This window comes from Elephas maximus, chromosome 3 (genome assembly GCF_024166365.1).
Source record: "Elephas maximus indicus isolate mEleMax1 chromosome 3, mEleMax1 primary haplotype, whole genome shotgun sequence".
Lineage (NCBI taxonomy): Eukaryota > Metazoa > Chordata > Mammalia > Proboscidea > Elephantidae > Elephas > Elephas maximus.
Window position 1 is genome coordinate 178678142 of NC_064821.1, and position 25087 is coordinate 178703228.

Consider the following 25087-nt stretch of genomic DNA (forward strand, 5'->3'; position numbering starts at 1 on the left):
CATAAAAATGAAAGAAGTATTTTCTAAATAATACAACAAAAACTTTCTGATGTAGGGTAGGAATATAGATTTTTATCTTTTATACTTGTCTTCCTACTCTCAAGCATTCACTGGATACTTTAAGTGCTTCCAACCTCCTGTCCAAGACTTTTCTAGGTATTTATGAGGAAGTAAAATTAATCTTTTCTGTACAACCATTATCTTCACTCCTTCACTCTACCACATATCCCACTGATTTTTAGCTTGCAAATTGCATTAACTACTAAAAGCAGGATGACTGATCAATGACATATTCTGGTTAATAAAATTCTCAAGAAGAAAATGTGAGCTACAATACAGTAAGACATAAAATACACCTACTCCTCACTTATCAACCATCTTGTAGTTCAACACTCTGCATTTATGACAATAGCAAAAAATCTATTTGGTGTGGCAGTGAATGCTGAGGTCTAAGGCAAGAGTAGCGCTGGCTGTGACAGTTAAGATTACGTGAGCCCTGGTGGCACACTGGTTAAGAGCTTGGCTCCCAACCAAAAGGCTGGCAATTCAAATCCACCAGCTGCTCCTTGGAAACCCTATGGGACAGTTCTACTCTGTCCTACAGGGTCGTTATCAGCCGATATTGACTGGGCCGCAACGGGTTTTTATGGTCAACTTGGCTGGGCTATGATTCTCAGTGGTTTGGCAGTTACGCAACGATTTAGTCATCCTCCATTTTGTGATCTGATGTGGCCATCCTCCACTTTTGCGTAACACTGATTTTCACATAACGACCTGGTCTTTAGCACCTAACCATGTTGACAGTGAGGAATGCGTGTGATAAAATTTCCATGAACTGTATCCTTCTTGAATGACTCCACCAAATGTGATCCTGGAAACTACACAGTCTCTAAAATTTAGCATGAGTGTGTACTTTTGAGCTGCATAACTGAAACGTTCATAGACTTGGCTGAAATTCTACTAACCTCATGCTGCTTAAGTTCCCTTATTTTCCAATAAAAATCTAAATTACAGTCATCTAACTCAGTAACATTCAAATGTAACTGAAATACCTCAAGCTAGAATGCCAGTTGTTTAGATTCCTAAATGATAATATAAATTAGTTTCAGTTATATCTTTCTCCTAAAAACTACACAGTCTTGGAACAGATTGGTTTAAAGGATACAACCACCATCGGTTTTCCAAAAAGAACATATCCATTAGCTTCCCTCAAGGCTTTTGCTGCTGCCGTTTCATTTGGAAGTCCAATGAAAGCTTGTCCTTTCATGCGACCTTCTTTCATCAAGCGGATATCAAACCTGGAAAAGTCAAGGAAGAAAGAGGGGCTTTGAATCAAACACTGGCAAACAGTTTTCATGAAGTAAATCGAAGTGTGTTGAACAATTTAAAATTTTCCTATTTCAAACGGTAAAAATGTCCAACATATTAGTCAGGCTTTATAAAATTATATGACATGGTTGGTTCTAAAATTGATTTTAGATGGATAATATAAATTTAAATATGATTTAAAAATTATACTGCTGGCAAGTATAAAAACAAACCTAAGTTTTTTGTTTCATATCTCTATTTTTAAAAATTTCTGAAGTACTCACAGCTAATTCTATACTATCAGATCAAGTGACAAAAAAAAAAACAAAAACTACACAACCAAGAATAGAAAGGCTGACATTATTACAGAAAGTTAAGTACAGAATTTCAGAGTAGGAAGGGACTATACTGATCATCTGGTCAAAATTATTCTATAGATGATTCTTATAGCGGCTAACTGACTTCTTCAAGGTAATGCAGTTAGTTACAGAGACAGAAGCACAAATTTGTAAATTCTTGGTATAGTGTTCTATATTCCACATGTACTCATTTTTCAACCTTTCTTTTTTATTTATTGTGCTTTAAGTGAAAGTTTACAAATAAGTCGGTCTCTCATACAAGAACTTATACATACCTTGCTATGTACTCCTAGCTGCTCTCCCCCTAATGTGACACCACACTCCTCCTCTCCACCCTGTATTCCCTGCGCCCATTCAACCAGTTCCTGTCCCCCTTTGCCTTCTCTTCTTGCCTCCAGACAGGAGCTGCCCACAGTCTCTTGTGTCTACTTGAGCCAAGAAGCTCACTCCTCACCAGTATCATTTTCTGACTTATAGTCCAGTCCAATCCCTGTCTGAAGAGCTGGCTTTGGGAATGATTCCTGCCTTGCGCTAACAGAACATCTGGGGACCATGACCTCCGGGGTGCCTCTAGTCTCAGTCAGATCATTAAGTCTGGTCTTTTTATGAGAATTTTAGGTCTGCATCCCACTTTTCTCCTGCTCCGTCAGGGATTCTCTGTTGTGTTCCCCGTCAGGGCAGTCATCGGTGGCAGCTGGGCACCACCTAGTTCTTCCAGTCTCAGGCTGATAAAGTCTCTGGTTTATGTGGTCCTTTCTGTCTCTTAGGCTCGTATTTATCTTGTGTCTTTGGTGTTCTTCGTTCCCCTTTGCTCCCAGTGTGTTGAGACCAATTGATGCATCTTAGATGGCTGTTTCCTAGCAGTTAAGACCCCAGATGCCACTCACCAAAGTGGGACGCAGAATGTTTCCTTGATACATTTTGTTATGCCAACTGACCTAGATGTCTCCTGAAACCATGGTCCCCAGACCCCCATCCCTGTTACTCTGGTCTTCGAAGTGTTTTGTTGTATTCAGGAAACTTCACAGCTTTTCGTTTAGTCCAGTCATTTTTCAACATTTTTGAAAGAAAACTATGTATGTTCAAAAGCTACTCAGAAAAATTAGATAGTAATTTACAACTAAAGTTGGTCTACCATTTTAAATAGTTTATGGCATTAGCAAAAGAATACATTTTTAAACAAATTTTTGCATTAAAATAAGTATCAAAGATGCAGTGAAATGCTTTCTAAAAAAAATTACATGATTAGTCCTATGGGAAACAATTATTAATTCAACACTTCGATTTCTATAGCTTTGTGGAAACAGAATTTTTTTTCTAAAATTCTAATTACAGGAAATACTGGAAATGGAAAGAATGTATAAACTAACAGGTATTTGTATATATACATGTATATTTATTATATATTTTTTTCTTTTTCTTATAACCGTGACTCAAAGGAAGTAATAAAAAAGGATCAGCATTTTGTATGGCCAACAAAAGAAACTTTCGGTATCCTTGTAAGGAGAGATATCCACTAGTACTGAGTATAAATGCCGAATTTTAAGACATGTTGCTACTATCTAAAATGGTAATAGGCCTGATAAGACTTTAAAAGTATTGGTTTCACTTGAAGATTGAAACAAAATTAACTAGAATTAACAAAAGAGAAGTTTGAGTCATATGTCTATTTTACCTCCACTCGAAAGTCTTTAAACAAGCCCTGGTGCTGCAGTGGTTTAGCGATTGGCTGCTAACCAAAAGGTTAGCGGTTCAAACCCGCCAGCCGCTCTGCAGAATAAAGATATGGCAGTCTGCTTCATAAAAATTACAGCCTTGGAAGCGCTATGGGACAGTTCTACTCTGTCCTATAGGGTCACTATGAGTTGGAACTGACTCCATGGCGATGGGTTTAGTTTTGGTCAAAAGCCTCTCACCTATCTTTTCCTGCTTCTTCCTATGGCCAAGGTCTAATTCATATGGCCAAGGTCTCTGTTAACTGAAGATGGAATTTTAAAGAATGAAATTCTAACCACAAACATTAGCTTTTACAGTACTTAAAAATGACATCCTTCTGTTTTGCTCTCATGAAATTGGAAGGCTTGCATAACGCAGCTTCATTAAAACATGAGTTGCTGTTAGTGCAAGAACCTAGAATACCTTGCCTCACTGCTGTATTTCTGGATGAGTCATTAAAGCAGTGGTTTTTGAAGTGTAATCCTCGGACTGGCAGCTTATGCATCACCCGTGAGCTTGTGAGAAATGTGAATTCATGGCCCCTTGTCCAACCTAGGAGCCTGGTGGCTCAATGGTTAATAGCTTGGCTGCTAACCAAAAGGTCAGCAGTTCAAATCCACCAGCTACTCCTTGGAAATTCTATGGGACAGTTTTACTTTGTCCTACAGGGTTGCCATAAGTTGGCAACAGGTTTTTTTGTTTTTTGTTTTAATTCCAACCTAGAAAACCAGAATTTTGGGTGGACAGGCTCAGAAAATTGTTTTAACTAGCTCTCCAGATGATTCTTACGCAGGTTAAACCACGGCTCTAGGGAAGGGGTCAGGCCAAATTCAGCACTTGGCCTTTTTCTAAAATAAGGTTTTATTGAAACATAGCCATGATTATTTGTTTACATATTATTTATGACTACTTCCATACTACAACAGAATTGAGTAGTTGCAACAGATACCATATAGCTGGTAATAAATAAAAATACTGAATTTTTACTATCTTGATATTTACACAAAAAAGTTTGCTGGCCCCTGCCCTGGATGTCTTAAAAGACTGAGTACCTAACAGAAAAGATCAACTTCTTCACGGTCTATCGCTAAAAGGAAAATGCTGGCTGGTGGGTGGGGGGGATTGAGGGGTAAATTTGTAATAGAAACAAACAAAACACAATTTGAGATTATGACTGCCACTTACATGATCCGTTCTGTTTCTGATGAAAAGTTAACATATCTTCCAAAAATAAATTTAAGGTCCTAGAATTTCAGTGGGAAAAAGAAAAATATTGAAATCCAGGAAAAATAAAAAGTAAATTAATTAAATCAATTTATAAATTTCAACTTACCTTTTCTTGAACATGTTTAGCTAAATTCTTTACATAAATTCTACAGTTTGGTTCACCAGGTTCATAACTTCTGAAAATCGAAAGTGTTTCCATTTCTTATTTTAAAAACAAAACATAAAAAGGATATAAAATTAAGACATTTTCATTAGTTTTCCCAAAAAAAAAAAAACCAACAACATTCAAATAAAACTATTAAGTAGACAAATCAAGCATTATTAAAATGTTAAAACCACAGAAATTAGTAGCTTATGTTAAGTTTCTCACCAAAAATGTCCATTAAAAATCTGAATTGATTATATGAAAAAAACAAAAAGTGCCTTTTGTTTTAAAATCTTTATGCATCTAGAACAACTAAAATTTGTCCAATGAAGTATCAACTATTACAGGTCCTTAAAATAGGTTGCTTATTAGAGAGACTGGGGTAAAATAATATTTATTAATCATTTGTATAACTGTTTAGTTTAAAGTGAACCTCCCAAACTACCAGCCTCCTACACATTCGAATAAAAGAATGAAGTACTAAATAACAATCATCAGGCATTTCGGTCAAACTGTGGCCTGTGAATCCCTCCCCTCTACAGGCCCCTCCCATTTAATGTCACTAATCTGTTCCTGACAACTAGATGTTCTCTGCAAAAATGTTACTTGAAGTCCATTTCCCATTTGTTACATGTCTGTCTAAGACTGAAATATTTTCCCAGAAGTTATTAATTTAGAAAAATTCCTCTAGAAGTAAACAAACTATCATGTTGGATGCGAAATCCTTAAACACAGGTTAAAAAAAAAAAAAACCCACTGCCGTCGAGTCGATTCCGACTCATAGCGACCCTATAGGACAAAGTAGAACTGCCCCATAGAGTTTCCAAGGAGCACCTGGTGGATTCAAACCACTGACCTCTTGGTTAGCAGCCGTAGCACTTAACCACTACGCCACCAGGGGTTCCCCTAAGCATAGGTTAAAAAAAAAAAAAAAATTTTTTTTTTTTTTTACCAACCATCAAATAATTAAGTTGGTTTTTAAATAAACAATTGTTTTGTATGCATCTCAGATACAGTATTGAGATAGTCTATTACCCGTATCTGGAATATCTAACTCAAGACGTGTTGGACACATTGATTTGTGTAAAACGTCATATAAAAGTTTTAGGAATTAAAACAAAAATTTTCCCATAAAAATAGACTGAAACATTGTACTTAGAGGTACCTTCTTCTACGAAGTATAACCAAACGAGGTGACTGAAAACATTAATTGAAGAGATGTGCATGAACCTTAAATTAAGATAAATAACATGAAAGGATTTGCTTTGTTTCTGTAAAAAGAAATGTAAAATAGAATAAGTGCTGGATTATTTCATGAAATTACCTTCTCTAGAAATTCTGCCCTTTTTCAATTCCTTTCTAGAAATAAATTCTGATGGCATTTCATCAGAGTCTTCTTGAATCTCCTCTGTGATGTTCACATTAGGTGTTGGGAAGATTTTTCCAAATCCTACATTAGATGCATCAACTTCAGGATTGGGTAAATCTAAAAGTTCAACATTAACATTAGCTGTTAAAAATCCCTCCAATCAGAAAAGTTTTTTTATATTTTTTTAAGATATCTTTGGCACCAAAATTCTTTGGTGTTTTTCTCAATGATGCAGAACAGCTGTAGGCAAACATTTTCTGTGAAGGTCCAAAGAGTAAATATTTTAGGGTTTGCATGCCATATGGTTTCTGTCATGACTACTCAACTCTGTCACTACAGCATAAAAGCAACTGCAAAAAATACCTAGAAAGCCTAATGGTTGCTCTGTGGTGCCATTTCGAGGGTCTAGACAGTGAGAAAAAAATGACTTCAGTTTCGATGTTTCGATGCATTTAGTTTGTGGCATCTGATGAAAATGTTCTGTGGGCAGATGTCTGCATATGTGCGTGCATTTGGGGGGCAATAATCAGTATTTTGTTTAGCCCAACCATTCTGAATTTTTAATAATTATGTGAACAAAAGAAATGTACAATTAAATAAAATACATAATTATCAAAATCATCCTAATGGGGCACAGTTATTCAATATTACTTACACATTTGGTTATTATGAAGATTTCATAATACATCAGAATATTGTGAAAACATTTTTAAACTTCTCAAAGATTATTAAAATAATATCAGCAAATTATCTAGAAGCAATAAACATAAGACACTTCCATTTGAGGTTACTAAAAAAAAAAAAAAAAAAAGCCAATCCTAATCCCAATTTTACAAAACATAAATAAAGAAAAACAGGTGTTTGCACATTTAAAAAATCACCTCTTATTTAGAAAAATAAAAAAAGATGGCAAATTTCAGTATTAGATAGCAATACATACCATGAATTTTATCATCAGCAAGAATTATACTGGATTGGGGAGAAGGACTGGGAATGAAAAACATTACTAGAAACATTCTAGTGATATTATCTAAAAAGGAAAGAAACACTAAGGGATGCTAGGATGGCAAAAAGCTGTGAAAACGTTGTAACTAATATACTATATTTAGCATTATAGTAATCTCTCCATAATGTAGAAAAACCATTGCAGAAACAGAGCTCCTATGGCCTAAAGGCATCAATAACAGGAAACACTTTTAAAATTTCTTCTATCACTTCAACATTACTACTTTGATACTGATGTAGAATGGGATGCCTGTCCCCCTTCTCATATAAGTCTTTGACTAAATTATGTTTAAAAAAATTAAAAAATTGTATAAAAGGGTGACTGCTATGAGATAAGAAAAACTTACAACCAGAAAAGTACTGAAACAAATAGGAGCTATTGAAAAGGCAATGCATTCTCACTAATCATCAAGGACAGGAATTAAAACCATTTACAGTTTTTCACTCACTACATTGGCAATACTCTCTAGAACTCTATCCTATACTCACACAAGTGCTCAAAGATATATGTACAAAGATGTAAACTCCAGTATTTTCTGTAATAGTAAAAAAAATTAAACAACCTCAACTTCTAATAGAGCATGATTAAATAAAGATTCATATAACTACACGACGGAGTACTATGCAGCCAAGTAAGATATATATTTTTATGTTCTGACACCGTAAGCTATCCCTACATAACACTTTAATCTTCAAAAGATTATAGACCATGTCTAGCTTATTCTCTAGGGCCTAGCATAAGGTCTGCTATATAATTAGCTTCCAATAGTTGTTACTACGTGAGTGATGAACAGCCTGTTTAACACGGTGCCCATTAACAACAACAACAAAAAAAACAGAATGTGTTTACACATGTATAGGACAAGGTCTGGAAGGATATATACTCACATACACAAACACATACACCAAATTACTAACAATAAATCTCTAGGTAGTGGGATGAGTGGGTTTGGGGCGTCAACTTTAATTTTTTTTTCAGTTTATATGGTCTGTTTTGATTACATTTTCTATAAGCTTGTATTATTTCTGAAATTAAAAAGATTTAGGGAACAAAAAACGCTAATATCAAATTAATGCCTAAGATAAGTGGCAAAAGAAACCTATAATTTCAATACATTATCTTTAAATTTAAGAACAGTATCTTTGGTAAATAACCTTCCATGCTTTTTGTATTTAAAAAAAAAAAAAATCCACAACTCACAGTTTAGTCACGTGGTTACCTCCTAACCATCAATACGATTATACTAATAAAACCGTAAGATATGCAATAAAAAATTAAGCCAATATAAAAACTTTTTTATATTTTTTAGTGTGAACATGAGCAAAAAACACACTAAATTTCATGCTGGAGTTCATTACTACCAAAAGTAGCAATGACAATCTTGTTATCTAGCATCAATATTAGTTATATAAAAAAGCTGAAAATGGGTATTATTTCATGATATTGAGGAAGAACCTATTCCATATTTTAAATACAGATCACATACACTAAAATTCATTACACATAAAACTTAATTCTAACACAAAACACTAATTGAAAATAATTTCTATACAGTATATGAACAAATTAGAATATCCTTACCGTAATTTTGTTCCTCACAATTTTGTTCCTTCTCTAAATCTTTCTTAAATGTTGCTGGCATGCCAGTAGATATATGGAATTCAATTTTTTTATTACCTACAGGTTGTGGTTGGTCAAATACATCTGAGGGTAACAGCACTGGATGTAAATTACTGTTTAAAAACAATCACAGCATTGGTTTGTAACGGCAAATAAACAAAATCCTGAGAAAAACATTATTTTAAATTAAAAAAGCTAACACTGATTAAGCACTCATTACACTAGCAACTCTGATGGCGTACTGGTTAAGTGTTATGGCTGCTAACCAAAGGGTTGGCAGTTCGAATCTGCCAGACGATCCCTGGAAACTCTACGGGGCAGTCCTACTCTGTCCTATAGGGTCACTATGAGTCGGAATCGACTCGATGGCACTGGGGACACTATAGGCATTGCTCAAAGTAATTTACACTTAACACTTCAATAAACCCTAATAAAAGCTCCAAAATGGGTACTATTAAATTCCTAATCTCCAGATCAGGAGATGAGCTTAAGGAATGTTAAGTAATCTGCAAAAAAACACTGAGAAAAGAGCAGAGGCAGGACGTGAGGTCTATTAATTCTAAATCACGGAGTATTGAACATGCAAAAAAGTTCATTTTATTTAACAAATGTATTTCTGTGCACTATATTTTATATACTATAAAGCCGTGCTCTCCAATAAGTAGCCACTAGTCACATGTTGCTAACGGGTACGTGAAATGTGGCTAATGCAAATTAAATGAGCACGAGTGGCACAGTGGTTAAGAGCTCAGTGATTAACCAAAAGGTTGGCAGTTTGAATCCACCAGCCGCTCCCTGGAAACCCTATGGGGCAATTCTACTCTGTCCTATAGGGTCATTACGGCTATGAGTTGAAATCAACTCGGTGGCAATGTTTTTTTTTTTTTGGTAAATACAAAATACACACCAGATTATGAAGACTTAGTACAAAAAAAGAATATAAAATACCCCAATAATTTTTTATACTGACTACGGAACAAAACCATATTCTGGATATACTGGGTTAAATAAAACACATTATTAAAATTAGTCTTATCTATTTCTTCTTAATGTGGTTTCCATTAGGTTTATAGGTTTTATAGAGACCACTTTACAGCAGTGGTCAGCACTGCTACAGATTAAAAGCATGTGTGTGTGGTGTCAAAACAGACATAGGTGGGCTTAAAAAGTATATATTATCTATACTTAAAGCAAAATCAAATACAAAGATTAAAAGCTCATTCTTGCAAAAGTAAAAGAAAGTTAATTTTAACAAAATTCTTTCTCAATTTACAAAGTTACTAGTTTAAATGGAAATTTATAGAAAAACTAAATGAAATTAAAATCACAATTTATGGTAATTTTTATCTGATTAAGATATTAAAATACACAGAACTACTTGTTGAACGAGCAAATAAAATTCCTGCCATAATTTTAAAATAAAACATGTTAAAATATAAAATGTCATACATAACCAATGAAAGGAGAAAAATGGATAATACATCTCAAACAAAATACATTTACAATGAATATCACTGCACTGGTAATTTCTTTACTATAACACAATGTTCAAGACACAGTTGAAAGTTAACTTATCGCTAATGGAATTCTTGCATACCTATAGCCCTGGCTCTCAGGAAAACTGCTTATTCCTTGGGAAGTTTATTATAACGTAGCCCAAAAGGAATTTTTTTTTTTTTTTTTTTTTAATGTCAATGTCATTTCAATGGCTCCCTCAACAAACTCAGACTCTCTAGCATAACATTCTGCTAACATCAATGCCTTTGAATTATGGTGCTGGTGAAGAGTACTGAATATACCATGGACTGCCAGAAGAATAAACAAGTCTGTCTGGGAAGTAGTACAGCCAGAATGTTCCTGGCAAGCAAGGATGACAAGACTTCATCTCATGTACTCTGGACATGTTATCAGGAGGGACCAGCCCCTAGAGAAGGACATATTATACTTGGAAAAGTAGAAGGTCAGCGAAAAAGTAGAAGACCCTCAATGACACAGCGGCGGCAACAATGGGCTCAAAAATAGTAACGGCTGTGAGGATGGCGCAAGATCAATGTTTAGTTCTATTGTACTTAGGGTCACAAACCAACTTGACGGCACGTAACAACAGCATAATATTTAAGGCAGATCTCCCCACATCCTTCTTTCTCTTTCATTATTTCTATTCCTACTCATCAGAAACTTTATGCTTTTCCCTTCACATTGGATAGCCATTCTCTACTCAATTTTTCAATCTCATCCTTCAAGGATCAGCTCCAACGTCTCCTACTTATTATACCCTTCCCAGATTTCTCAACTGGCTGTGACCACTTTTTTCTTAAATCCCTACAGTTATTACTTTTTATCTTTTTCTTGTGCCAATATTTTGTTATTGCAATAATTGCGTGCACATTTTTTTTTTTGTCTGTAAGACTATTAATTCATTGCTTAAAAATATGGCATTAATATTTGGAAGTATGCTCCAAAGCAATACTTAGGAAAAATTTTACCATCCAATAAATATTAAATATTAAAAAGTACTCTGGTGGTCCTAAGTGCCAAACTAAGATTTATGAATTTTTACTCGATGGGTACTTTGAAGTCAGCACGTTTGCTATCACAGAGTGGAGTTAGGAGGAATTAACACAGTTTCACATAAACACATTCCAAACTATGAATGCAAAAGGAGAAACAGATAGTGAGAAGCAAATAAATGAGTTTTGTTTTGGAGAATATTTTAAGTGCTTACAAGACACTGAGTATGCAAATAGGAAACTGGGAATGACGATTTTGGGTCTCAGGACAAAGGATAAATCTGAAGATAGAGATATGGTACTCGTTAGCTCCCATACTGCATTTTCACACAAATAACCCACGCCTTCTATGTTTGTTTGCCACCTGCACCCACTCCCTGCGAGGTATCTTCATAAGTGGTGCTAGGCCAATTTTTTTTCTTTTAAGTGTTACTGTAAAAAAATAATCAGCACAGCACGCTTACGAAAATACCTCATGTGGGGAGGGTGCAGTTGGCAAACAAACATAGGTGTGTGTTATTTGCATAAAAATATGCTAGTTGAAACCATAAAAATGGACGAGATCAACAAAGAAGACAACATAAATGTATCAACAGAAGATCATAACACAAGCATATGAAACCACTACTTTAAAAGAGAAAAGAGGAGGTTGTAAAACTAGAAGAAACAGAGGCACACAGTTAGGCAGTAAGGTGGGAGGTAAACAGAGAAAGGTAATATAAAATTAAGGGTGAACAATTTTGAGATCTGGCATAGCCAATATTATCAAAAGCTGGTCAACTGTGAGAGAATTACATATATTTGTAAATTTGGCAAATAGGAAGTGACTAGTGAACCAAGTAGAGGGATATGAAACAAAAGCCAGATTGAGAAATGAAACGAGTTAAACAAGTAGACAAAGTACACAAAAAAACCCTTATTTCATAATCCATAACAAAATTACCTGTGTGAAGCAGCTGAAGGTGTATACAACATATCCTTTATTTTTTGCTTTTTCCTCACATGGCGTTGCTTTATCGTTTTTGGTCTTTTGGGCTGAAGATTTGCTAGTTCCATTAGTTTGGTCATTCTATGTTGGAGAAAAGGGAGGTAAAAAAGATTTACTTAACTAGAAGTATAGCTATTTACCACAGTTTCTGTTAAGATAAATTTGTATTTATGCTTATGTGGCATAAATGTAACAACCAAGACATCAAGATGTAATCAATTTGAGAAGGGCAGGGCAAAGATGGCAGAGTAGTCAGAAGCTTTCATTGGTCCCTCTTACAACAAAGACCTGAAAAAACAAGTGAATCGATCATATGTATGAAAAGCCAGAAACCCTGAGCATCAAAGGCAAAGTTAAGAAATCAGGCTGAGTGACGGGGGAGGTAGAAACGGTGCAGAAGCAACGAGGAGTTGTCGAATCAGTGGCATTGCCTCAGCCCCTATTCCCTAGAGTGACTACAGTGTGGTCCGTGGTACTGTTCAGGGACGTGGATGCCTCAGTGAAAGAAGGCAAGCGAAGTGGTGCAGCCCTGATCCCCCGGTGTGACCGAAGTGGGGCTGATGGTGGCATTTAGGACGCAGATGCTTCAGCAAAAGAAGGCAAGCAAGGTGGCGCAGCCCCAAGCTCTTGGTGCAACCATGGCGGGAACTGAGCTAGCGCACACAATCTACACACACCTCCAGAATCTGAGATAAAACAGACCTCTCAGCACAAGATAAGTGATTTTGTCTAATTTACCACGTGGATCTAACAGCTCCTCCTTTTGAAAGAAATCTCTCCTATCTATCTGATCCCCCCTCCCTCTGCCCCAGCTGGCTTCACTAACAGTCGATTTCCTTGGGCCTGAGACAGATCCTGCTGAGCTCCCTGAGCCATCCTCCTGGCCTTGGAAAAGGAACAAATTAACAAACAGGGCAAAAATACTCTGCTAACTCCTCTAACCTGGAAACTCAGAGCAGAAGTGGCTCCAGTCCAGGCACAAGCAGTCCACAAACTTTGTCACCTGCAATGATCCAGGTGGCCCCATTACAGCAAATATGATCTGGCTATTATATTGCAAGGGTGAATCTGTTTGAGATCTGCCTGTTAACTGTTTTAGCTGTGTGGTGGAGAGGCAGGTTTTTAATGTTTGACACCACTCTGCCTATTAAACAGGACCCTCACATACCCACAGGACAGGCCTGAGGACTGCAGGCTCCACCCATGCCACCAAGCCACCTGTGACAGGGCTCCAAGGATGAGTGGTGCCCACCAGTCCTAACAATTAAAAGCACTGGGCATCTATGGTACAGCTGTAGAACCCAACCACCAGACCGCTCTAGAGAACAGGGAGGTGCCTTCCTCACAGACACTGGGGGGAACGTTATCAGCCCCCTGCCTTCCTCAGAGTGTGATGCCCTGCTGCTACCAGAAACCTGTGCATACACCAATCACCACTGTTCCTCTAAGACTGTAGGTGAGAGCCTGTACCACACACTAGATAACTGACTACCGGGACACCTGCGCTGAATCTATACAAGTATAGTGAATGGACTCCTAGGCTCATATACCTAGTAACAGCTCTAGCCATCTGGTAACAGGACATTAGTGGTTCAAAGACTCCAATAACGAAGTTAGTTCACTCTAGTAGCCTATTTGGGTATATCAAAACAAAAAGGTAGGAAACAGTGAGCAAACATGAAATAAATTCATAATGGATAGATGGCTCAGAGAAGAAAGTCAATATAAAGAAGCAGTTCATGATTGCTCCAACAAACTACCAAAACAAAGAATCAAGGACTCTTCCAGATGAAGATGTATTCCTGGAATTACCAGACGTAGAACACAAAGAGTAACATACAGAACTCTTCAAGACACCAGGAAGGAGCAAGGCAAAATGCCGAACAAACCAAGGAGCATGCAGACAAAGCAGTCAAGGAAATTAAGATTATTCGAGAACATAATGAAAAATTTAATAGGCTGCAAGAATCCATAGAGAGACAGCAATCAGAAATTCAGAAGATTAATAGTAAAATTTCAGAATTAGACAACGCAGTCAAAAGTCAGCAAGGAGAACCGAGGAAATTGAAGTCAGAATTAGCAAGACTGAAGATAAAACACTTGGCAACAATATATCTGAAGAAAAATCAGGTAAAAGAATTAAAAAAAAATGAAGATACCCTAAGAATCATGTGGGACTCTATCAAGAAAAATAACCTACAACTGACTGGAGAACCAGAACAGGGAGAGATAACAGAAAATACAGAGAGAATTCTTTTAGACTTGTTGACAGAAAACATCCCTGACATTGTGAAAAAGAAAGGATATCTATCCAAGATGCTCATCAAATTCCATACAAGGTGTATCCCAAAAGAAAGTCACCAAGACATAAACATACTTGCCAAAACCAAAGGTAAAGAGAAAATTTTAAGCGTGGCCAGGAATAAACGAAAAGTCACCTACAAATGAGTAACTAAGAACGAGCGGACTACACAGCAGAAACCATGCAGGCAAGGAGGCAATGGCATGACGTATATTAAGCACTGAAGGAGAAAAACTGCCAGCCAAGAATCATATACCCAGCAAAACTGTCTTTCAAATATGAAGGCGAATTTAAGACATTTCCAGATAAACAGAATTTAGGAAATTTCCAAAAACCAAACCAAAACTACAAGAAATACTAAATGGATTGCTCTGGTGAGAAAATCAATAATGTTAGATACCAATCCAACACTAGAACACAGGACAGAGCAATGTGATATCAACCCAGACAGGGAAATTACAAAAACTTAAATCAAAATTAAAAAAAAAACTCAAAATAGGGAATCAGCCATGTCATTATGTAAAAGATGACAACATTAAAGCAATGAAGAGGGACTAAATAAAAAAGTCACAGATCTTTCACATGGAGAGGAAATCGTGGCGATATAGGGAGATACAAGATAGGTTTAAACTTGGAAAAATAGGGGTAAATATTAAAGTAACCACAAAGGAGACTAACAATGCTACACATCAAAATAAAATACAAAAAAAACATAAACACTCAGCAATAACAAAATCAACAATGCAAAAGAGGAACACACAGTTAGCAAAGAAAAACTACTTAGCCCAAAAAATTAAGTGGAAAAATGAAACTTGTCAATAACACACACAAAAAGACATCAAAATGACAGCACTAAACTCACACCTATCTATAATCACATTAAATGTAAATGGACTAAATGCACCAATGAACACAGAGTTGTAGAATGGATTAAAAAAACACGGTCCATCTATATGCTGCCTACAGGAGACACACCTTAGACTCGAAGACACAAACAAAAACTCAAAGGATGGAAAATATACATCAAGCAAACATCAATCAAAAAAGGGCAGGGGTGGCTATACTAATTTCTGACAAAACAGACTTCAAACTTAAATCTACCACGAAGGATAAAGGACACTATATAATGATTAAAGGGACAATATACGAGGAGGATACTACCATATTAAATACTTATACACCCAATGACAGGGCTTCAAAATACATAAACTCTAACAGCATCGAAAACCAAGACAGACATCTCTACAATAACAGTAGGAGACTTTAACACACCACTTTCAGTGAAGGACAGAACATCTAGAAAGAAGCTCAATATAGACACGGAGGAGCTAAATGCCACAATCAACCAACTTGACCTCACAGACATATACAGAACACTTCACCCAACAGCAGCCAAGTATACTTTCTTTTCCAATGCACATGAAACATTCTCCAGAATAGACAACATATTAGGCCATAAAGCAAGTCTTACAGAATCCAAAACACTGAAATATTACAGAGCATCTTCTCTGACCATAAAGCCATAAAACTAGATGTCAATACAGAAAAATCAGGAAAAAGAAATCGAACACATGGAAACTGAACACTTTGCTCAAAAACAATTGGATTACAGAAGAAATTAAGGACAGAATAAAGAAATTCATAGAATCTAATGAGAATGAAAATACTTCCTATCAGAACCTTTGGGACACACTAAAGCAGTGCTCAGAGGTCAATTTATATCAATAAATGCACACATACAAAAAGGGCCCAAATCAAAGAATTATACCTACAACTTGAACAAATAGAAGGAAAGCAACAAAAGAAACCCTCAGGCACCGCAAGAAAGCAAATTAAAAAAAAAAAAAAAAACTACAACAGAATTAAATGAACTAGAGAACAGAAAAACAATTGAAAGAGTTAACAAGACCAAAAGCTGTCTTTGAAAAGATTAACAAAAGTGATATACCGCTGACCAAACTGACAAAAGAAAAACAGGAAATGCAGCAAATAACCAGAATAAGAAATGAAACGGGCGATATCACAACAGACCCAACTGAAATGAAAAGAATCATATCGGATCACTATGAAAAATTGTGCTCTAACAAATCTGAAAACCTAGAAGAAATGGATGCTTTTCTAGAAACACACTAACTACCTAAACTAACACAAACAGAGGTAGAACAACTAAATAGACCCATAACAAAAGAAAAGATTGAAAAAGTAATTAAAAAACTCCCAACAAAGAAAAGCCCTGGCTCTGATGGCTTTACTGGAGAATTCTACCAAACTTACAGAGAAAAGTTAACACCACTACTACTAAAGGTATTTCAGAGCATAGGAAAGAATGGAATACTCTCAAACTCATTCTATGAAGCCAGCATATCCCTGATACCAAAACCAGCTAAACACAGACCAATATCCCTCATGAACTTAGATGGAAAAATCCACAAAAAAATTCTAGCCAACAGAATTCAACAACATGTCAAAGAAATAATTCACGACGACCAAGTGGGATTCATACCAGGTATGCAGGGATGTTCCAACTTTAAAAAACAATCAGTGCAATCCATCATATAAAAAACAAAAGACTCATCTGACATGGAAGGGACTGGACAATGGGTTGGAGAGAGATGCTGACAAAGAGTTAGCTACTTGTATCAGGTGGACACTTGAGACTGTGTTGGCATCTCCTGTCTGGAGGGGAGATAGGAGGGTAGAGAGGGTTAGAAACTGGCAAAATTGTCACGAAAGGAGAGACTGGAAGGAGGGAGTGGGCTGACTCATTAGGGGGAGAGTAAGTGGGAGTACGGAGTAAGGTGTATATAAGCTTGTATGTGACAGACTGACTTGATATGTAAACTTTCACTTAAAGCACAATAAAAATTATCAAAAAAAAAAAAACTACAATGAAGTACCACCTGAACTCTATTAGAATGGCAATAATCAAACAAATGGAAAACAACAGGTGTTGGTGAGGCTGTGGAGACACTGGAACCCTCATCTACTTCTGGTGAGACTATAAAACGGTACAACCACTGTGGAAAATAGTTGGGGGTTCATCAGAAAGTTGAACACAGAACTACCATATGACCCAGAAATCCCAGTCCTAGGTAAACACCCAGAAGAAGTGAAGGCAAGAATGCAAACAGAAATCTGTACTTCAATGTTTATCGCAACACTTTTCACAATAGCCAAAAAGTAGAAACAACGGAAATGTCCATCAACAGATGAACGGAAAAAAAAATGTGGTATATACACACAATGGAATACTACTTAGCCGTAAAGAGAAATGAAGTCCTAAGCATGCCACAACATGGATGAACCTTGAAAACATCATGCCGAGCAAATAAGCCAGTTGCAAAAGGACAAATATGATCTCACTTACATGAAATAAGCAAATATCCAGAAACTAAAGATTATTTGTGGTTACCAAGGGTGTGAGGGAGGGGGAAAAAGGGAGGTTTTTGCTTACGGGGCACTGAGGTTATGTTAATGGTGGATGAAAGATCTGGAAAAGGATAGTGAGAATGGTTGCTCAACTTGAAGAATGTAATCGGTGTTACTGAATTGTACCTGTAGAAAACGCTGAGATGGCATATGTTCTGTTATGTTTATATTCACCACAATTGGGGGGAAAAAAAAACCTGATTTTTAAAACATGGTTAAGTTAAATCTTGACAGCTTATTAAAGGAAGCAAAGAAGCTTCTACCTCCCATTCTTTAGAAGACACAGCTCTATTCCAGATTCTCTTTAAAGAACACAACTTTTTTACCTTGCCTAATTGAAGTGAAAGCCAAGTTCTACAAACGGTAAAAAATAGCTATCAGTATCCCAAAGGACAGTTCTTATATACAAAGAATAAAAAAATTATAGAGAAAAAAAACACAAAAGAACCACATGATCTTATCAATTGATGCAGAAAAGGCATTTGACAAATCTAACGCCCATTCATGACAAAAACTCTCAGCAAAATAAGAATAGAAGGAAAATTCCTCAACATAATAAAGGGCATTTATACAAAGCCAACAGCCGATATCATCCTAAACAGAGAGAGACTGAAGCATTCCTCTTGAGAATGGGAATCACACAAGGACGTCCTTTATCACCACTCTTGTTCAACATTGTGCTGGAGGTCCTAACCAGAGCGGTTAGGCTAGATAAAGACATAACGGGCATCCAGTTAGGCAAACAAGAAGTAAAAGTATCTCTGTTTCCAGATGACATGATCCTACACACAGAAAACCCAAAAAAATCCTCAAGAAAACTACTGAAACTGAGAGTTCAGCAGAGTATGAGGATACAAGATAAACATATATAAATCAGTTGGATTCCTCTACACCAACAAAAAGAACATCCAAGAGGAAATCACCAAATAAATACCATTTACAATAGCCCCTAAAAAAGATAAATACTTAGGAATAAATCTAACCAGAGATGTAAAAGACCTACACAAAGGGAACTATAAGACACTACTGCAAGAAACCAAGAGACTTATGTTAAATGGAACAACATACCTTGCTCATGACTAGGAAGACTCGACATTGTAAAAATGTCTATTCTACCCAAAGCATTCTATACATACAATGCAATCCCAATCCAAATACCAGTGACATTTTTTAATGAGATGGAGAAACAAATCACCAACTTCATATGGAGGGGAAAGAGGCCCCAGATAAGTAAAACAACACTGAAAAAGAACAAAGTGGGAGGCCTCACACTACCTGATTTAGAACCTATTATACCGCCACAGTAGTCAAAACAGCCTGGTACTGGTACAACAGATACACAGACCAATGGAACAGAATTGAGAATCCAGACAAATAACCCAATTAAAAAAATGGGCAAAGGATATGAACAGGTGCTTTACCAAAGAAGACATTCAGGCTGCTAACAGATACACGAGGAAATGCTCACAGTCATTAGGTATTACAGAAATGCAAATCAAAACTACAACAAGATTCCATCTCACCCCAACAAGGCTAGCATTAATCCAAAAAACACAAAATAATACATGTTGGAGAGGTTGTGGAGAGACTGGAACACATACACTGCTGATGGGAATGAAAAATGGCACAACCACTTCAGAAATCGATTTGGCGCTTCCTTAAAAAGCTAGAACTACCATAAAAAAAAAAAAAATACAACCCAACAATTCCACTCCTTGGAATATACACTAAAGAATTAAGAGCCTTCACACGAACACATATACGCACACCTGTTGTTCATTGCAGAACTATTTACAATAGCAAAAACATGGAAGCAAGCAAGATGCCCCTCAACAGATGAATAAATTATGGTATAGTCACACAATGGAATACTATGCAACAATTAAGAACAATGATAAATCTGTGTAACATTTCATAACATGGAGGAATCTGGAAGGCGTAACGCTGAAATTAGTCAAATGCAAAAGGACAAATATTGTATGAGACCACTATTATAAGAACTCTAGATAAAGTTTAAACACAGAAGAAAATATTCGTTGATGGTTATGAGGGTGGAGGGGGAGGGAGAGAGATATTCGTTAACTAGATATCAGACAAAAACTTTTTTAAGTGAAGGGAAGGGCAACATATAAGACAGGGAGTCAGTACAACTGGACTAAACCAAAGGCAAAGAAGTTTCCTGAATACAAAAAAATGCTTCGAAGGTCAGAGTAGCAGGGAAGGGGGTTTTGGGCCATGGTTTCAGGGGACATCTAGGTCAACAGCATAACAAAATGTATTAAGAAAACATTCTGCATCCTACTTTGGTAAGAGGCATCTGGGGCATTAAATGCTAACAAACGGCCATCTAAGATGCATAGTCTCAACCTACCTGGAGTAAAGGAGAATGATGAACACCAAAGACCTAAGGAAAATATAAGCCCAAGAGACAGAAAGGGCCACATAAGCCAGAGGCTCCATCAGCCTGGATACCGCTGATCACTGCCCTGACAGGGAACAGAACAGAGAAGCCCTAATGGAGCAGGAGAACAGTGGGATGCAGATCTTAAATTCTCATAAAGAGGCCAGGCTTAACAGTCTGACCGAGACCAGAGGGACACTGATGGTCATGGTCCCCGAACCCTTTGAAAGCCCAAGACTGGAAACATTCCCGAAACGAACTCTACAGACAGGGATTGGCCTGGACTATAAGGTAGACGATGATGCTTGTGAGGGGTGAACTTCGTGGCTCAAGTAGACCCATGAAACTATGTGGACAACTCCTGTCTGGTGGCGAGGTGAGAAAGAAGAGGGGGACAGGAGCTGGTTGAATGGACACAGGGAATCCAGGATGGAGAGGAGGAATGTGCTGTATCATTAAGGGGAGAGTGCTGGGAGTGCACAGCTGGGTGTGTATGGCTTTTTGTATGAGAGACTGACTTGATTTGTAAACTTTTATTTAAAGCACAATAAATAAAGTTAGGAAAAAAAAGATGTACTCAATTTGATAAACGCTCAAGTTCAAAATCTCCTTTTTCAACTTTCATCTTATCTTGAAGGAATTAGGAATTTACTTAAATTACAACTTACCAATTTTTAAAGATGTTTCATTATAAACATTAGTCTCCCGAATAAAATGCCTGAACTTTATGCTATATGGTTGAAGAGGATACATTTAAATAAATCTATCTAAATTCACTGTTTGCTTGATTGATATTTAAAAAACCATATATAATAGAATTCTGATTCATATTCTAAGCATTTTAAAGTGAGGCTGGACTGAAGTATTCTTCTTTCTTTAAAAGCATGTTGTGCATAACTGTCAGTACAATCAAGATAATTTGAGAACAAAGTTTTCAAATACTACACTCTGAGACAGCTTTTAAGTAACACTTAAGGAGTGACAACTGATACCTTGTTCATAGCTTATCTGTATTATTTAATATTTAACATTAAGAGTAGACCTTGTCTGGGCATTTTTGTGTCTTCCACAGTCAGGCAGCATGTTTCTACAGAGCAGCTCAAAATACACTAGTCATAGCTAGATCTCCCCATGGTTACACTGGTGAAATTGCAAAGCAAAACAAACATACAACAAAATCCAGGTAGAGGGGGTATGGTTAAAATAAATCTTAAACATTTTTCTCTAAAAGTGTGGAAAAATGAAAACATGCTGTAAACTTTTAAAGTCTTACAACCACAGTTTTACCAAAATTTTAAAGAATTCAGTTACATAAAATAAATGTCTACAATCAAATTGTTCCCCCAAAGTATACCAAGCTTCTAGAACACTACTGACATGTGATTCAAGATGAACTATTTGCAGAATTCCACACAACATCCCTAAGTGGAAACCTACAGCAACAACAAAAAAAAACCAAAAGGTTTGGGCCAGTTTACATACAGCACTTTTATAAAGTTCACAGGGGTTAAGTAATTGACCCAGTGCAACACTATACACTCTTTAACAACAAGACAAAGTTACTTCTATCAGGCAGTAACAACCAGCTTTCCTAAATGTCTCTATCTGAGACAGATATGTCTATTCACCCCCATTTTGTAGTTTTGGTTGATTTTAATGCTCTCCCTAGAAAAAGAATACATATTGAGCTACTATTTAAGTAGTTATGATTCAATAATAGCCAAATTGCTGATTATCTGAATACTCTACCCACAGTTTCTGCTTGGGTTCTCACGTCAACCATCCCATCTCTACCAGATGCCTTCTGTGCGTAGTTACCCAAGATTCCCATTACCATTTACCCATACCAGTCTTCTAGGCTAGGGGTTGGCAAGCTATAGCCCAAAGATTAAATCCAGCCAGCTGTCTATTTTTGTAAATAAAGTTTTATTGGAACATAACACCCATTCACTTAGGTATTGTCTATGGCAGCTTTTGCACTACAACAGAACTGAGTATTCGTGCCACAGACCGGCTGGCCCACAAGATAAAAAAATATTTACTATTTGGCTCTATACAGAAAATGCTTGCCAATTCCTGTTCTAGGCTATGCTGTGGATTATATGCCTGGACATTATTAACAAGGTATAATTGCTCTCTGTCAGAATCTTTCAGAAAAATATATATTAGTAGTCAAGAACAACCAATAAAAACAGTAATTGAACTGCGCTATGAAGAGTTTTGGATAAAGTCCTACAGAATTACCGTAGAAATCATTTTGGGTAAATAAAGTCCAGGGGAATAAGCTGTCAAAATAGAAATATTTTATAACATCACAATCATCAATCTAAAAATGCTATGCACAATCCAAAATTTTTTCCTTAGGTCCTGATATCTATTCTCAGGTCTTCATTAACCTATAACTACTATACATGCTTGAGAGATTGAGGGGCTGAAAAAAAAAAAAAAAAGATGGATAAATTATAATGGCCCCAAATTATGAAGAATTATAGTTGATTTTCATCATTCACAGTACTTATGTTCTATAAAGTTATCAGGAACACTGAATCAGAGAACACCAAACCAGTCTTGTTCAACCACGTATGCACTGGACAACTCAAGTTTTTTGTCACTCTGATGATATCTGAGAATGATCAAGAAAGAGCTGCCAACTAGTAATTTTAGGGTTGTAAATAAATTTTAGCAAGTAGGTGAATTCGTAAATACGTCATCTGCAAATAATTAGAATAGATTATATATGCGAAATTAAGAAGAGCAATAGAGTCCCTATCCTACATCTATATTTCTTGGAATCTAAACAAATATTATTTGACAAATCTAAACAAACGTTATTTGACGTTACAAACCTCTGCCGGTCCTCATCATCACTGCTTTCATACTCTGATTCTTTACTAGATAATTCCTCATCGACATCTGGCAAAGGAGGTTCCTCAGGTGGCTGGGGAGATGCAGGTGGAAGAGGTGCATGCAACGGCATATAATCTTCATACTAAATAAAAGAACAAAACAAAAATACTATGGAGATCTATGATTTTTATAGAAAAGGAAAACCATTTCCATTCGGACACTTCTTTCTCATTTTTCTCTACCCTGTGATATTCTTTCACATATTCAAGGAATACCTGCTGTGGCAGATTGCCAGTTGATAAAACTTATTTCATATGCCTTGGTAGCCAGCTGGACTAAATTTTCAAAACTCCCTTGTAGTTAGTTCCAGCCATGTAACTGAGTTCCAGCCAATGGAATGTGAACATTAAAAAACCCACATATAATCCTCTCGTCCTTCCTGGGCTGCAGACTATATGTCAAAGATCTCGTAAATCTGGAGAGGTATATGTTAAAGACAGCCCCCGGCCCTACTTTTGGAATGAATTTGACATAACTTACATTGCATTAAAAAAAAAAAATTGCATTAAGCAACTAAAATTCGAGGTTTATTTGTTAACAGCAGCTAGCATAGCATTAGGTAACACCCCTTCAATGTGACAGGCATTAGGGAAGAAGTTCTAGGAGGTTCCAAAGAATAATTATAAAGCTAACAAGATTTACGTTAGAAAAGCAGCCAACAGCTTAAAGCAAATTTTCTTCTGTTTATATGTTAACATTGAAAATAAGTTTCCGTTGTTATTTATAAAAGTATTTTATTATAGCAAAACAATAATAAAATAAAAAAATATTCAAGAGCAGTTACAATGTACTATTTATATTGATACACTCACACCATAAATTCTAAGAAAATATTAATAACCTTATTTGTCTTCTACAAATGAAACTATTTGCAATAAAACCTGAACAATGGAAATTTTAGATAATTCAGTTAGTTAAGTGTAATTATAGGATGCAAGATGTTCTGGATTAAAGGACTCAGCAATAATACCGGCAGCATTGACAACCTCCTGTATTGCCAAAAGCACCTCTTCGTGTTCTAGCTCTCATCTCTCTCAGTTCTCTACTTCACTATTACTGCTTGTATTTATTCCTGATTTTCACGGTCCATCACAGATTACTGGAATAACACTTGTATATTTTAGCCTCAATAATCCTACTCAGCAAGAGAAATTTTAGATCTTGAAAATTCTATGAGCTCTCTTACCAACGGAGGTCGTGCGGTAATTGGTCCAAAGGGTGTGGGCAAATTCATTTTATTCATAAGATGAAGCACCTTAATGTGATAAAACATTTAAAATGATATAATATAAAATAAACTTACATCTCATGTTTTATGCACCAAAAACTTCACTATGATAACATCATCAATTAATTTACTACATAAGAAAACCTATCTCTTGCCTTTATAACTCCAGAACAGAGCTAAAACAAGGTACTGGTACATCTCAGATTAAAAAAGCCCATTGCCATTGATTCATAGTGACCCTCAGGACAGAGCAGAACTGCCTCATAGGGCTTCCAAGGCTGTAATCCTATGGAAGCAGATTGTCACTTCTTTCTCTCACAAAGCAGCTGGTGGGTTTGAACTGCTGACCTTTCATTTAGCAGCCAAGTGCTCAACCACTGCGCCACCAGGGCTCAGAAGATCGGCCTTCCTAAAATGCTTGTCAATTCTACAAAGACAGTTATTCTCACTACTAAGAAATAACTATTGCAATGTAAAATCTACTTAAATGGTTTTATACACTTTTCCCTGATTATTGTGAAATCATTAAACAGCAAAGCACAATACAGAAAATAAACATCATCTATCTTTTG

At 36.3% G+C, this 25087-nt stretch overlaps 1 protein-coding gene across 2 annotated transcripts in view; it reads right to left on the reverse strand.

Annotated features, from left to right (window-relative positions):
- Positions 1–25087, reverse strand: part of RNPC3 (RNA binding region (RNP1, RRM) containing 3) — a 39666-nt gene that overhangs the window by 2899 nt on the left and 11680 nt on the right. For both annotated transcript variants that reach the window (XM_049880225.1, XM_049880224.1), the window contains exons 6-13: positions 24474–24542; positions 23227–23369; positions 12204–12329; positions 8712–8863; positions 6080–6241; positions 4717–4811; positions 4569–4627; positions 1166–1298 (exon numbers count right to left, since the gene is read on the reverse strand). In XM_049880225.1, coding sequence (XP_049736182.1) covers positions 1166–1298; positions 4569–4627; positions 4717–4811; positions 6080–6241; positions 8712–8863; positions 12204–12329; positions 23227–23369; positions 24474–24542 — 939 coding nt within the window. The remainder of the gene's footprint in view (positions 1–1165; positions 1299–4568; positions 4628–4716; positions 4812–6079; positions 6242–8711; positions 8864–12203; positions 12330–23226; positions 23370–24473; positions 24543–25087) is intronic.